The sequence below is a fragment of the Canis lupus genome, chromosome 2, assembly GCF_048164855.1.
Source record: "Canis lupus baileyi chromosome 2, mCanLup2.hap1, whole genome shotgun sequence".
NCBI lineage: Eukaryota > Metazoa > Chordata > Mammalia > Carnivora > Canidae > Canis > Canis lupus.
In genome coordinates this window covers 32,761,549-32,777,303 of record NC_132839.1, presented here as the reverse complement: position 1 = coordinate 32,777,303, position 15,755 = coordinate 32,761,549, and the positions used below count along the sequence as shown (strand labels likewise).

The 15,755-nt window shown below is 34.2% G+C and overlaps 1 protein-coding gene and 1 pseudogene across 1 annotated transcript; both read left to right on the top strand.

The window, feature by feature from the left end:
• Positions 1-5,399: 5,399 nt before the first annotated feature.
• On the top strand, positions 5,400-6,338 carry LOC140610037 (olfactory receptor 6C1-like). Its single transcript, XM_072785515.1, has one exon. The coding sequence runs from the start codon at positions 5,400-5,402 to the stop codon at positions 6,336-6,338; it is 939 nt and encodes a 312-aa protein (XP_072641616.1).
• A 5,271-nt stretch (positions 6,339-11,609) lies between these two features.
• Positions 11,610-12,547, top strand: LOC140610035 (olfactory receptor 6C3-like; annotated as a pseudogene).
• The last annotated feature ends 3,208 nt before the right edge of the window (positions 12,548-15,755 follow it).

The window sequence follows — 15,755 nt, the reverse complement described above, 5'->3', positions numbered from 1 at the left end:
CAGGGCGCGATCCTGGAGACCCGGGATCGAATCCCACATCGGGCTCCCGGTGCATGGAGCCTGCTTCTCCCTCTGCCTATGTCTCTGCCTCTCTCTCTCTCTGATGACTATCATAAAAGAAAAAAAAATAAAGAGAAAGAGAGAGTGACAGAGAGACAGAGAGAGCATGAGTAGGGCGGGCAACAGAGGAAGAGGCTTAAGAATCCCAAGCAGAATCCACGCTGAGCACAGAAGCTGAGGCAGGCTTCCATCCCAGGACCATGAGATCATGACCTGAGCCAAAATTAAGAGTTGGACACTAATTGACTGAGCTGCCCAGGCACCCCAGGACTTTGCCAATTATTATGTGACATTTTTCATGTCCTTTTCTCTCCTTGGCTTGCCCTTGAGTTTTGATACTTGCATGACAGTGGGAATCATATCTATCTTTTTCCATTTTATCCTCAGTGCTTTGTATACTATTTAAAGATAGTAGGTCCTTGAAAGATATTTGTTGAAGGAAAAAATAGTGATTGAGTCAACAGACTTCTTTTCTTGTCATTTCTTAAATGAGATAGAAAGAAATTGGATTTGTAAAATCTTGCCAAGTTCCTAGATATACTTCCATTAATTATGAGGTTAAACCCAGCACATCTTTTAAATGGAAAGGGACCTTCTGATTAGTAGATGATTTTCAAGAATTAGCACCATTACCATTATGGGAGAATGACTTCAAGTGATTCTTGGAAAAGATTGAAAAGTTCAATAAGTATCTAATCTGTATTTTTTTGGTGACTTGCAATGGGAAATCCATGAGCACTGAACTCTATCTCATTCTTTTTAATATTCTGTATTCGGTGTTTTTGAATTATTTATTTGACAATTAATGGTTTATAAAATCATTTTTATGGAAACATTTTAGTATATGATAAAATTGAAATGTTTTCATATAAGATTAAGTTGTTCCAGTATTTTACTCAGCAAGACAAGAAATGGGGCATCTATTTTTCAGAGAAATCTTGATTTAGGATAGTCAGGAGACCTCTCCCAAAGGCTTTGCACATTTAGTTATTTTTTCATTTAGACAGTCTGCAAAATATTCCATGTGCTTCTGGTTTATTTTTTATGCCCTTTCTATTTCTTTGGGTGATATCCCAAAAGTTTCCTGTTCCAATATTGATGCAAATTCATATAGTCCTTATGTACTTTCCTCCAGGCCCTCGTTGGCACGTTTTATTCACTGGAGTATTTGTCGTGAGACATGGGCTTATACGGTAGATAAAACATGTGCCTTATGCAGGGGAAAATTCATAGACTCCTTGTCCAGAAAGGCTTAAAGTAACTCCAGTTCAAACTTCTCTTCACTATCGTTGCTCCCATAGCTACCATGGAAAATGTGTAATAGGATATCAGCTATAGAAATAAAGTAATTCCAAATGTACTGAGAATGATTCTTAGGAATACTGAATCTCTTAACCTAAAACTGAAATAGTTGTCAATGTGCTTTTTGTATCATTTCAACCAGCTGATGCAGTGCATTTGTATGACAGAGGTAAGATTATAAAACCAAAACCAATGAAAAATTTCCTTTTCTTAGCACTGATTCATTAGTTCTTAACTTTTCATTAGCTATTATAGAATAATTTAGGGTTGCTATTTCTTTCCACGTATACCTAGTGTTATGAAGAATGAACATGTTACATTTCCTGTTTTTCATAATAATTTATTCCTTTATTAATTTTCAGAAAATTATTTTCTCTGAGTTTGATCTCCCCCACAGTATATAGGTTTCCTAAGTAGCCCATGCTTCATTTCCTGGCAGAAAATTAGACTTTCAGTTCTACCATTTAGTAGCTATATGATCTTGTTTATGTCATGTAACCTCTCTCATTGCCAGTTTCTTCAAATTAACATAGGGTCATCAAAAAAAGGTAGAGATAAGGGCATGATTTTTGTTATTTTGCAGTGGGGCTATATTCCTCAAATGTGATCATTTATTTTATTTTTGGGAATAATCAAGATAGTAGTTAGTAACTGCTGTCTAAAAATATATGCTATAATATTGTTGTATAGTTTAATTTTACTTATAATTATATTAGCCCTAAATAACTCCATGATATACTATTCTCATCTTAAAATAATAAAAAAAAACAAATTAAAAGTCAGAGAGATTAAGAAACTTGTATAGGGACGCCTGAATGGCTCAGTGGTTGAGCATCGATCGAGTCCCACATCAACGTCCCTGCAGGGAGCCTGTTTCTCCCTCCCTGTGTCTCTGTCTCTCTGTGTATCTCTCATGAATAAATGGATAAAATCTTTTAAAAAACCCAAAACTTGTATAAAGTCATAATACTATAATGTGGCTAAGTTATATTTTTTAAAAAGATTTTTTTTTTATTTTAGAGAGAGAGGAAGAGAACAATGGGGAGGGGCAGAGGGAGAGGGAGAGACAATTTCAGACAGACTCTGTACTGAGTGCAGAGTCTAAGGCAGGGCTTGATCTCACAAGCCTGAGATCACAACCTGAGCGGAAACCAAGAGCTCACATGCACTGTGCCACACAGGCACCCCTACGTTGCATTTTTAATCCATTTCTCTTTGAATTCAAAGCCCACAAGTTGCCCCAATAATACCACACATTATAAAATAAGTTCTGATGCCATGCATTTTATAAAAATTCCTTTCCTTTGTTTTAAGTTGAAAGTTACCTGCAAATATAGATATATAGTTAACAAACTGAGATAATCAGAATATAAGGAGAACATCTTTATGAAAACCTACAGATTATGATGTGATTTAAGTGATTACTGTTTTTCCTTCATTATTCCTATTCATACCAGTTGGTGCTCTGATCTGACTTGGAATTCAAATTCATTTTCTAATAGGAAAAAAAGCAAAGGTCATTTATTTTTTTTCAGAGGCCTCAGGTAAACTGCATTCTGAACTAATTTTAAGAATACTCTAAGGCATTGCTAAGGTAATAATCTGAAAAAATCTACATTGGTTCTTAGGAGATTTTTTTATATTCAATCACTATGAAGTTCTTACATGAGATTAAATGTCACCAAACATTTTTTCATCGTAAACAGAATGCGTCATTCCAGGGGGAAAAATAGTACTTGGTACAAACCAAATAATTAATGAAGATATCAAATTAAATCAGAATTTTGCTCTTTTCTGACAAATTAGCCTAACATATAGACCTAACCTCAAGAAAAAGATTATCAAGTGAGAGAGAAAGATAGAGAATTGGAAAACTGTGTGTTAATGTTGTGGGTGCAAATTATCTTGAGGACATATGTGTTCACAACTATTTTTAGGACTTTTAACTTGAGATCTCAGCACACATAGCAAATGCAGAATGATAAAGTTAGTTTCCAATTATATTGCAGAATTTAGGGAGATTCTTAACATTACTCCAATTATTTTTTAAAAAATAAGGAAAAGCAATTTTCTTAATCCTTAATAGATCTTCTTAAACTGTTGCACTTTAAATTGGATGATTCAGAGAATGAAATTGTTCTTTTCTCTACAAGGCCATCCACTCTTAAAATTTATATGAAATGGCAGAAGTGTCCTAAAAGGCATTTATTTAAATAAGTGTAATAACTAGTTGGTGCTTATTATTTCATTCACATATCAGCTATTTCATTTAACACAATAGCAAGTATTCATTCATGAAATAGATAAATTCACTTTCACTTAACCACACAGGTAATTCAACAATAAGATATCCAGGATGGGTTAGCCTTCACTGAAACAAAAAGGGGTAGGGGCCACATTAAACTTGCAACCATAGCTTACATGTTACTGAAAAAAAAGAAATGTGGGTGAGTAGTTAGGAGGGAAAGCCTAAAATTATATTTTAAAGTCTCAGATATATATTTCATTTTTCTACTGAAAACATCACAGAAATTGTTGAGAGATCAGAGCCTACACACAGCTGTTAATTATAGAGGGTTATTTATTGAGAACAATGACTCTTATGATCGAAATATCCATCATACACTTGAATTGCCATAAGTTTCTTTACAAAATACGTCATTGTAATGTCTGATTTCTCTTGTAAGAGCTCTTCAGCCTGTTTCCTCCAGTCCCTTAGAAATAGCAAGAGAAATGTTTGTTTCTTGTGAATCTCACATGCTTCCCCAGTAGTGTTAGAACTATCCATCTTAGCTGGAATTTGCCTAAACTTAATCGACAACAATATTTTTTGCTAAACAGTAAAGTGAGTGAAAAGAAGGCTCAGGCATGTAAGAGAAAAAAAACTTAAATTTCACAGTGTTATAATGCATTATGTGCTACAAATCAGCAATTCTACATCTTAAAACTAAATATTCTATTGCAAAACTTCTCTCATGACTCTGAATTCAAAAATTTACTATTTAATGAGAATGCACAGAATAAAGGATCAGATAACAGACTGGTTTAATTTGTTGAAGGAACTTTTAGCTTCACTTTAAAATATATTGTTGTTATTATTATTATTATTCATGAAGAGAAAATAAATGGATTTCATGTGCTGTTTCATTGATTTCTCCAGGGTGTTGACAAAATAGAGCTTCTATAAGTGAATTCTGATATAAATAAAAGGAAAAATATAAAAAAGTAATATAGGATAGAAAATAGAATACAAACAATATTTAGATGCAAAAAAACTTTGAAGGAAAAAACGTTCTGTAAAAAACAATGTTTATTTTAGATATTCATACAATTTTACTTCCTTAGCCCATGAAATATACAGATCCATTGTATTAAATCTCTGCTCTGGCTTTTCATATTCTGTACTCCCTAGTACCTGACGACATTATGTCAATGAATTCATTGTCTGTGGCTTGGGACGAGGAGTAGGTGGTTGAAAGGAGAATATGAGGCAGAGTGAAAACAGAAATCTGTCACATTGTTAAAGATTTAACTTCAATGACTTTCAAAATTTGGAGACCTCACCATTTGAGTGATCTTTTTCCTGACAGATCTGTCTTTTTTATATTACACTAGTGTAGTAAATGATAACACAAGAAATTAGGCAACAGAAATAAGGAAATAGGACACTTTTATTGTCGTTGGAAAAAGGACAAGTAGTTTCCCATTAAGAAGTAAACTCCTAGAAGAAGTGAATTTAGGGTTCGTGATTTGGATAAAGTTTTTAAAAAAACTTTTTAGATTCAATTTCCATTCTGTGAAATAAGGATTTTATGGAGAAACATTCTCTGTAAAACAGTACCACATATGGTAAGAACTTACTTTAAAACATTTTACCTGCTTTTATTGAGTTGTCTTAAAGACATCCTAAATTAAATCAGTAGGGCATAATATGTTTATTTCTAGAGACAAATTCCAGAACAATCCATGGATTATCCTCTTTTCTACAATCTACTTGTTTTTTTCCCCCTCTAGATTACAAAAGAAAAGGAAAAAAAATGAGAAACCACACAGAAATAACAGATTTTATTCTCCTGGGATTGTCAGATGACCCACAGCTTCAGGAGGTGATCTTTGTCTTTCTGCTTATCACCTACATGCTCAGCATCACTGGGAACCTGACCATTATCACCCTCACCCTGCTGGATTCCCACCTCCAGACCCCCATGTATTTCTTCCTCAGAAACTTCTCCTTACTCGAGATTTCATTCACAACTGTGAGCATACCCAAGTTCCTGAGCACCCTGATTACAGGAGATAAAAACATTTCCTTTAAAGATTGCATGGCTCAGTTCTTTTTTCTCATCTTATTGGGAGTCACTGAATTTTGCCTTCTGGCTGCCATGTCCTATGACCGATACATTGCCATCTGCAAACCTCTGCATTACATGACCATCATGAATCCCAGAGTCTGCACACTCCTTGTCTTTGCTTCTTGGTCGGCTTCATTCTTAATCATATTCCCATTACTCATGCTGTTCATACAGCTTGATTATTGTAAGTCCAATGTTATAGACCATTTTACCTGTGACTATTTCCCCTTACTACATCTTTCTTGTTCAGACACTAGATTCTTAGAGATAGTGGGTTTTTCCTGTGCTGTTTTTACATTAATGTTCACATTGGCATTAATAATTCTGTCCTACATATATATCCTCAGAACAATTTTGAGGATTCCTTCTACTAGTCAGAGGACAAAGGCCTTTTCCACCTGTTCTTCCCACATGATTGTCATCTCCATCTCCTATGGCAGCTGCATTTTCATGTATATTAACCCAGCAGCAAAAGACAGAGTGTCTCTGAGCAAGGGAGTTGCTGTGCTAAACACCTCGGTAGCCCCCATGCTGAACCCCTTTATTTACAGCCTAAGGAACCAGCAAGTCAAGCGAGCCTTCCTGGACAGGGCAAGGAAGATTGTATTTTTCTCAAGCAAATGAAAAAATAAAAGCGCTGTCATAAATTAGAGGCATAATGAAGAGCAAGTAAATAAAAACCATAGTTCTCAAAAGTCTAATACCCACATAGCCTCACTAGAGTTCTATTTCATTGCTTATATTTCTATTGCCAGCAGTTTGTTGAGGATATTTGAATATATATATATATATATATTTTCCATTTAAATTCCACTCCCTTTTCATTGCATTTCCCTTCCTTTAAACTAGTCTTTCCACTCTATAACTATGAGACTGGCCTCATTTCCTTCTTTTAACTATTTTTAAATTTTAATTTTTCCACAATAATCTTAGAAAACAGAAATCTTAGAAATCTTAGGAAAAGAACAAGAATACAAGAGAAAATGTTTTATGATTTAATCAGGAAAACACTTTCTAGAAATTCAGAAAATATTGTCATGTTTAATATTATTTTTAATTTACTCTACAAGGACCATAAATATGCTTGACAGTCTTATTGGGAGATTACAGGCACTATCTTCTCCATATTGTAGCACACTTAGTAACTATATAAAAACAGTACAACTGAAGGAATGATGTAATTATACATATTTTTTGAGAGATCAAGAAGCATCTCTCATTAACCAGTTTAAAATTTTCTGTGCCATATAATTTCTCAACTTAAAACACAAGTATGAAGACACAGTTACTTAGGGAAAGCTTGAAGTAGTCCTTATTTCTTCAACTCCATAATTACCACATATACCATACCAGTTCTTTAAAAAAGCCTGAAGAAATAAAACACATACAATAATGTACATAACACTGAGCTAGCTTTTAAAAGTGTTCAAATAAAATGTGCATTTTATTACAACTAGACATTGTGTATGACAAAGAAATAATTGAACGTTTTCTAAAGCATTTGGCATTCATTTTGTTTTATTTTACATTAGGCCTTTTGACAACTATGTAAGAATCAATTTATTTGATGTGTACTGACTTTTCATGAAGTTAATGATAACACTTTTTGTTAAGGTTTACATGTTGAGCTTTCTTTTTTTAAAGATTTTTAATTTATTTATTCATTCATAAGACAGAGAGAGAGAGAGAGAGAGAGAGAGAGAGGCAGAGACACAGGCAGAGGGAGAAGCAGGCTCCACACAGGGAGCCCAACGTGGGACTCTATCCTGGGTCTCCAGGATCAGGCCCTGGGCTGAAGGCGGCGCTAAACCGCTGAGCCACCTGGGCTGCCCCATGTTGATCTTTCTAATGATAGGAATTCCTATGATGCAAAACCTTTTTTTTTCCACCCAAAAAGATTCCTATAATTATTTGGGTTACACCTAGTAATATATGAAGTGCCAACATCATCTGTCAACTGATACACTTCTGATATTATAAATTCAAATAGAATAATAGCTCAGTTTGATGATGGTAATCAGTAAATGGGAGGTCAGCCAGACATTTTGTGGGAGGCTTACCTAGAGAGGATAATATACCACTGAAAATAATTAGCAATACACACTGGAATTATTCAAAAATATGATGTGAGTTCAGGATTTAGAGAAAATCTTTATTTTATTTTATTTTATTTTATTTTATTTTATTTTATTTTATTTATTTTTGCAAATTTTTTATTGGAGTCTTATTTGCCAACATGTAGTATAACACAAAAGTTCCTGTCAAGTTCCCCCCTCAGCGCCCGTCACCCTGTCATCCCATCCCCCCACCCACCTCACTTTCTACTACCCCTTGTTCTTTTCCCAGAGTTAGGAGTCGATTTAGAGAAAATCTTAATATATTTGGATCCCCTAACAATTTGATTTAATAAACTTTTAAAATTATGAACATGTTACAGCAAAACTTTATTTGTAACTGAAACCTGTCCTCCACTGTCTGAGGAGAGTGAAACCTGGTAGCCTGAACAATAGTTCATTGACCTAAAACATAGGCACTCATCAACCTCAGAATACATGGAGGTAATTGGCACATTATTAAAAAATCAGATGTCCTACTAGCTTGTGGATAAGAGGCTAACAGTTGTAATTAGTCTTCATCAAAATTAAATTATTAGGAGGCCTAGAGAAAAGCTAGAGAGCTATTAGGAACTAGGAATAAAACAGTAAAGGTAGAAAGAAAGTGAGAGAGTGATCAAGGAGGAAAGAGACAATTCAGCATCTAGAAGTTTGAGGAAAGATATGGAGAAGAAACATGTCTAATAAGATATTTCAAATGAAGTGCAGTGCTTTGTGAGATAGAACCTCATTTCTTTTCCTGTAAGTAAATCAATAAAGATTTTGTCGCTCACAAATACACAAGTGATAGACACCAGACAGACACTTAACTAACTTCTTTCTGTCCCAGACTCTTTCTTTACCTAAATAGCACTGACCTTAGAGGGTTTTGTATTGTTGGCTTGCTTGAAAAAAAATGAGGTAATATGTATATGGTTAGTGCCTGGTAATCAAGAAAAGCTCAGAATAAAATATGAAAAGATTCACTATTTGGATACAAAAATAAAGGCAAAGGAATAGAATTTTCCTAAGTAGAAAATTAGTTTTACTATCTCTACTGAAATAGTGAATAAATATTTTCAATGCTTATTTTAATGTGTATCAGTTATACATTCAACATAGTGTCTATGTATTGTCCCATGTGTGAGCTAGTGGTTTGTTCATCCTTTCCCACTTCTTTCTTTTGTCCCATTATCTAATATTCTCATTTTTCACTACTGCAAATAATCTGCATTTCTGGCATTAAATGCACACATGTTTTATGTCCACATTTATAACTGTGAGGAAAATAAAGATAATTTGTTAAATGTAACATTATATTACATATTTATGTACATATAGATTCATATATACCTCTATACTATATTATTCTTCTAGTAATAAAAGTGACACCTCTCATTGACGGAACTGTGGAAATAAACTAGTTAAAAATATCCAATGCCAGACTTCCAGATATTTATTTTATTGATTCACAAAAATTCTCAATATGAGAAAATGTCATATGCACAAATATAAATACAGGTATAAACCTTCTCATCAGTCTTTAATAGGTTGTCCATTTCAGAAGACAATCAAGTCATACTAGAAATCCACAGTAGTGTTTTCCACCATTTCATTCTGGTAAAGAATTCTTCCTAGATTGCCAACATTCAAAGGATATAAGTATGCTAATTCTACTGAGACAAGTCCAGTTTCCGGGAGAAAAATGGATTCCTTGTATAATCACAGAAGACTGAAATTCTAAATCAAACTTTCATACACTCAATATCACATTGTTTGTATATTTGCCTATTTACCTCAATATTTTTGCTTCTTATACTTTTTAATCAATATTTGTAAAAATGATTCACCTTTATCTTTAATTATTCCTCTTCTTGGTACTCTATTTACTTAATGAATTCCCCTGGGCCAACAACAACAAAAAAGACACAGATAAAGTAAGTCCAGTTCCATTTGTGTAGCATACATAGAGAAGAACATTCCTTATCTTCTATTTTTCAAAGCAGCATTTGCAGGGAAATATAACAGCCCCTGAACCTAAGGAAAATACTACTCATATTTTGTAGATATATACTCATAGAATCACAGAATATTGATTTTAAATGTTTGCATGAATAGAAAGAAAAATGATTTAATATAGAAATATTTTGTATTATATGAAAAGAGGCAATGGAAAAATACTAGTCAATCCAGATGTAACTGAATTTATACATGGAGTTTGAATAAGAGATGAAAAGCAAGAATGAGTTGTATTATAAAAAAAGTCAGAATTTCACAGTATCAGGAATGAAGGATATTGTGAGTCAAAGAGAAGTATAATCCCAAAGAACCAAGAAAAAGTTAAGTCAACACACTTGTTCTGAGAGCAAAATAAAAATCAAATATTTTGCTAACTTGATTTACCAGTTCTGAAATTATGTAAATTTAGGCAAATCAGATGATAAAATTTGAGACTAAATCATCAAGAAGAATCAGGAAGTAAGTAAATTTTTTATTCTTCAATATAATATATATATTCAGTTTATTCAAATATTTTTAAAAACCATGTTTATACATGTTTATGGACTTACAACCCCTTCAGTATTGAAAATTAAATAATTGTTTACTACCAAGAGACTATTAATGAAATCCTAAAGCAGGAACACAGAAATAAATCTTGGATTGTTCATTTTTTCTTTTTTTTTCTTTTTTTTTTAAATTTTATTATTTATTCATGATAGTCACACACAGAGAGAGAGAGAGAGAGAGAGAGAGAGAGAGAGAGGCAGAGACATAGGCAGAGGGAGAAGCAGGCTCCATGCACCGGTAGCCCAACGTGGGATTCGATCCCGGGTCTCCAGGATCGCGCCCTGGGCCAAAGGCAGGTGCTAAACCGCTGTGCCACCCAGGGATCCCTGTTCATTTTTTCTAATTTGAAATTATATTCTATTATAGATAGGATTATTTTTTAAATTCCCTATTGGAAGGATATCTGCTTTCCAGTAAATGTTATTTTGGCCATCTACTTATTGATTTTCCATAGCAATATTGTAAAGAAAGAGAGAAAGGAAGAAAGGTATGCATTGTATGAATTAAAGTATTTTTAGGCAATTATTTAATTTAGTAATAGAAGATTACCTTCTTGTTCTTCTGCCTTTTTATCAGAAAAAGGAAAAAATTATGAGAGTGATAGCATCGATCAAATCTTTTAGAAAGTGATTCATGAGAGAATGCCAGTAAAACATTGCCATAAACATGCATGTTCCACAGTGAGATGATTACTGTGGTGTCTAATTGTTTAACCTTGTGAAAGTTGCCTAAAATATGTGGGCCTCAAAATACAGAATGTGTAGATGGGCCTAAACAACCCCTGTAAGATTTCAAATGCTTTATTTAGATTATTCATAATCCAGACTAGTTTTTATAACTGGGGGAAATAAAAAATCAATTAAAATATTTTCATTTTTTAATAAAAGGAGCTAAATATTGTAAAGAATAATTAGAGGCTTGATTTTAAAGAAACACTAGAAGAAATAGCTTCCACTTAAATGTCAGCACAAGATGTATTTTTATCCATGGCCCATGATAGTGTATTTTCAGCAAAAAGAGATCAATATTTAACTTCAGATAATACTAAATGTGAGATCCAGTAGAAATTGGACAGTTGCTGAAGGAAAACATTTGTTTTTGGATTTCATAGATTACTCATCACTGTGGATATTTTTAAGATTCTATACTCTAACCTCAATACTGTTTTAACTTTTTTATGTCCTATAGGGCACATACATTTTCCATTCTAAAGGGGGGGAAGAAAGGATCCGCAATGAAAAACCACACAGTACCCACAGAGTTCATTCTTCTAGGGCTATCAGATGACCAGAGTTTCAGATTGTGATTTTTCTCTTTTTAATTCTCACATACATATTCAGTGTCACTGGAAATTTGACCATCATCACTCTCACCTTGGTGGACTCCCATCTACAGACCCCTATGTATTTTTTCCTCAGGAACTTCTCTGTATTAGAAATATCCTTTACAACCATCTGTATTCCTAGATTTCTGGGCACAATTATCACCAGAGACTAAACTATTTCATACAATGATTGTACAGCTCAGTTGTTTTTCTTCATCTTCATGGGCATAACTGAGTTTTATCTTCTAACTGCTATGTCCTATGATCGCTATGTAGCCATCTGTAAACCCTTGCATTACACGACTATCATGAACAAAAGAGTCTGCATTTTACTTGTCTTTTGTGCATGGCTGGCAGGATTCTTAAATATCTTCCCGCCAATTATTCTTTTCCTCCAGTTAGATTACTGTGGCTCCAATGTCATTGATCACTTTGCTTGTGACTATTTTCCCCTCTTGCTATTATCTTGCTCAGACACATGGCTCCTAGAAGTGATTGGTTTTTACTCTGCAATAGTGATTCTGCTTTTCACTCTGGCACTAATAATTCTATCCTACATGTTCATCATTAGAACAATTCTGAAACTGCCATCTGCCAGTCAGAGAAAAAAGGCATTTTCTACATGCTCCTCGCACATGATTGTCATTTCCATCTCTTATGGAAGCTGCATATTCATGTATGCCAACCCCTCTGCAAAAGAAAAGGCATCCTTGACCAAAGGAGTAGCTATTCTTAATACTTCTGTTGCTCCTATGATGAATCCATTTATATATACCCTGAGGAATCAGCAAGTAAAGCAAGCCTTTAAGGATACTATCCAAAAGGTTCTGTTTTTCTCCAGTAAATGAAAGTATTGCCATTAAAAGAATGAAGTTCTTGTAGATGCTATGATTCACACTTTCTCAAAACCCCGTTTCCTTTACTAGAGTTATCTATTTTACTCTTTTTTCTTCATTCCCATATTAAAATTTCCCAGTCATTGAACTCAATAAATTTGATAAACTGAATATCGTTTCAGAACTTTCTGTACATTCATGTGTTTTATTCAAAAGTATTTAGATGAAGGAATACATTTGGATTCGTGGTTATGGTTTTGAATGGAAGTGGTTTGCCTTTGAAGAGACACTGAGCATTTAGTTTGATAGATTGTCAGGATAGATGCAGATTTCTGAACTTTTCATTCTTATCCAGTAATAGGCATGAATGTTGGTAGAAAAATTTAATTCTATTTGTCATATCCATGAAATCAAATAAACACAATCACCAGGAGATTGAGAATAAAATATAAATATCTACTCAAATATTTTAAAAGATTAGAAATTCATACATAATACAAATATTTATACTGTTTATAATAATGATGATACTAATGAGAAGAGAAGGAAAGTAGAAGGGATAGAAGGTAACATAACACTTTTCAGCAATTCCTATATTCTATGTCTATTGTTTGTATTGACTCACTTAATCCTACCATCAACATCAATGAGATGTTTTTAATCACCATTCTCTTTTAGTCAGAGGTATTTTTCTTTAGGTAGATCAAATACCTCCAAAAATTAAAAAATAGGTAGACATCAGACAACGTAAAATATATCAAATGTATAAAATGCACAAAACTATGATAAACCAGTGAAAGTTCATCTTTCTGGACAATTGAGCTTTATTTGTGGCATCTAGAACTGACTTTAGAGTTTGGGAAGTATGGAAGAGAACTAACATCTATTGATAATATTCTACACATTCTATTTTATATTAAGCAAACCACAAATTTATTTTATTTATTTTACAAAACAAATTAGAAAGTGAGCCTTATTATCTCTAATTTATAGGTGAATGAACACAGTGAAATCAACATTGAGAGCTTTTTCTTTTTTAAATCTTATTTATTTATTCATGAAGGACACAGAGACACAGAGAGAGGCAGAGACACAGGCAGTGGGAGAAGCAGGCTCCATGCAGGGAGCCCAACGTGGGACTCGACCCCAGGATCGAGGTCCCCAGGATCACACCCTAGGCCGAAGGTGGCACCAAATGGCTGAGCCACCAGGGCCGCCCAGCGTTGAGAGTTTAACATATAGTGATGGCAGCTTTCAGAACTAGGATTCAGTACATTCATCATATACTCAGTTCGTTAACCTCAAAATCCAGACTTGTTCGGTTACTTTCATTTTCACATTGAGTTCCATTTGTAATAATTTATGAATAGAAGCTCATGTTCAATATTAGAATTGTTACATTAAAGGTCTTTTTAATGTGTGATGGACTCATTCAGATTTTTCTTACTTATGGAAGGCATTGGGGGTAGTGATGAAAAGGGAGGATTATTGCTCTAAAGTATCTCAAATTCTAGTGGGGAGAAAAAAACAACATGTAATTAAAATTTAGTTTGATAAATGCAGCAACTTAGGTGTGAGTAGCCTATAGGCCAGAGGATGTTATCATTGTCAAAGAAAATGTCAGTTTCCTGTCTTTCCTCTTAGCACAATTATGGTCAGTTTCACAATAATCACTAAATGTTGGCTCTTTTAACCCTAAAGCCACATGCATTGTCTGCTTTGGCTTTCACTCTTATTTCATTTCTTGGTCATTCTCATATATGTTATACCAGAAAAAAGTAACATTATTTCCGCAGTGAAAAGGGTTTTTGGGAATAGGATTATTATACTCTCAAGACTCTCCAAAATGGCTCCCTCTACCCTCAAACTGTATTGTGAATCATACATTCATCATATACTCAGTTTAACCTGCTAACACTCCATATCTATTACACTCTCAGATCTATTTTAAAGAATTTATTTATTTTTAAAAGATTTTATTTATTTACTCATGAGAGACACACACAGAGAGAGGCAGACACACAGGCAGAGGGAGAAGCAGGCTCCATGCAGGGAGCCCCATGTGGGACTCGATCCTAGGACTCCAGGGTCACGCCCTGGACTGAAGGCAGCGCTAAACCACTGAGCCACCTGGGCTGCCCTATTTGAAAGAATTTATATCGACCACAGTCTAGATTTCCAAGACTTTTTTCAGGCATTTATCACCTTACATCTAGGAAACACTGAAGTATGTTTGTCAAATTAAATCCATGCACAAACAAGACAAACTAAGAGAAAAACCAATAACAATACTCAATACCTGTATGTGGCTATTAACAGCTTGTTATGAGGAGAATAAGAATCTCAAAAATATAATTTCTTCCTAATTCTTATGGGGAATGTTCATTCAGATGTTATTTCTTTTTTTAATTTTTTTTAATTGGAGTTCAATTTGCCAACATATAGCATAACACCTAGTGCTCATCCCACCAAGTGCCCCCTTTAGTGCCCACCACCCAGTTACCCGAACCCCCCTCCCACCTCCCCTTCCACTACCCCTTGTTCTTTTTCCAGAGTTAGGCGTCTCTCATGACAGATGTTATTTCTAAAAAGTCTTTCAAAACAACTACATTGCAGGCATGTGCTAGACATTTGGATCAATAGAGTGTACCATATCCACCTTATAAGATTTCAAGCAACACATAAATAAGTAGACATTTAGATATAGAACTGACCTTATATAAAAACATATACCCAGGGCCATATAAATATAAACATGGGGTTGCTCACTGCATTTGTAGTAATGCAGTAAGAATTCCAAAAGAAAATAAGAAATATAATTAAATGGGTATTCTGGGCAGAGAATAATGATTGCAAATGACAGTCGTGAAAGCAAGAGACGTGAGTAGTGAATCATGTGGAAAGAAACAAAGCAACAAGTAGCCATTGCTTCTCTTGTATGCTTTCCATGAAAAGCTAATTTTATTGACTCAATTTATCATGCACAGAAAAAAAATTATGCTATGAAATAGATACTCACTTTCCTCATGTGAATACTACATATATTTATTTTCTTTGTTTAAATGGTAGCAATATGGCTTACTAGGGCGTGCTGGCGCTGGGGCTTGCCCAGGTGCTTTTGAGGTGGAAAGCCCAGGTGTTTTTCCAATTCTCGAGCAAGGACACCAGGCAGTTGACGGTTACGTGGATGTTGTAACAAGTTCCTCACCTGGCCATGGCC

Bases quoted from the DNA above. Each gene is read 5' to 3' on its own strand.
- LOC140610037 (XM_072785515.1), top strand. From the start codon at position 5,400: ATGAGAAACCACACAGAAATAACAGATTTTATTCTCCTGGGATTGTCA.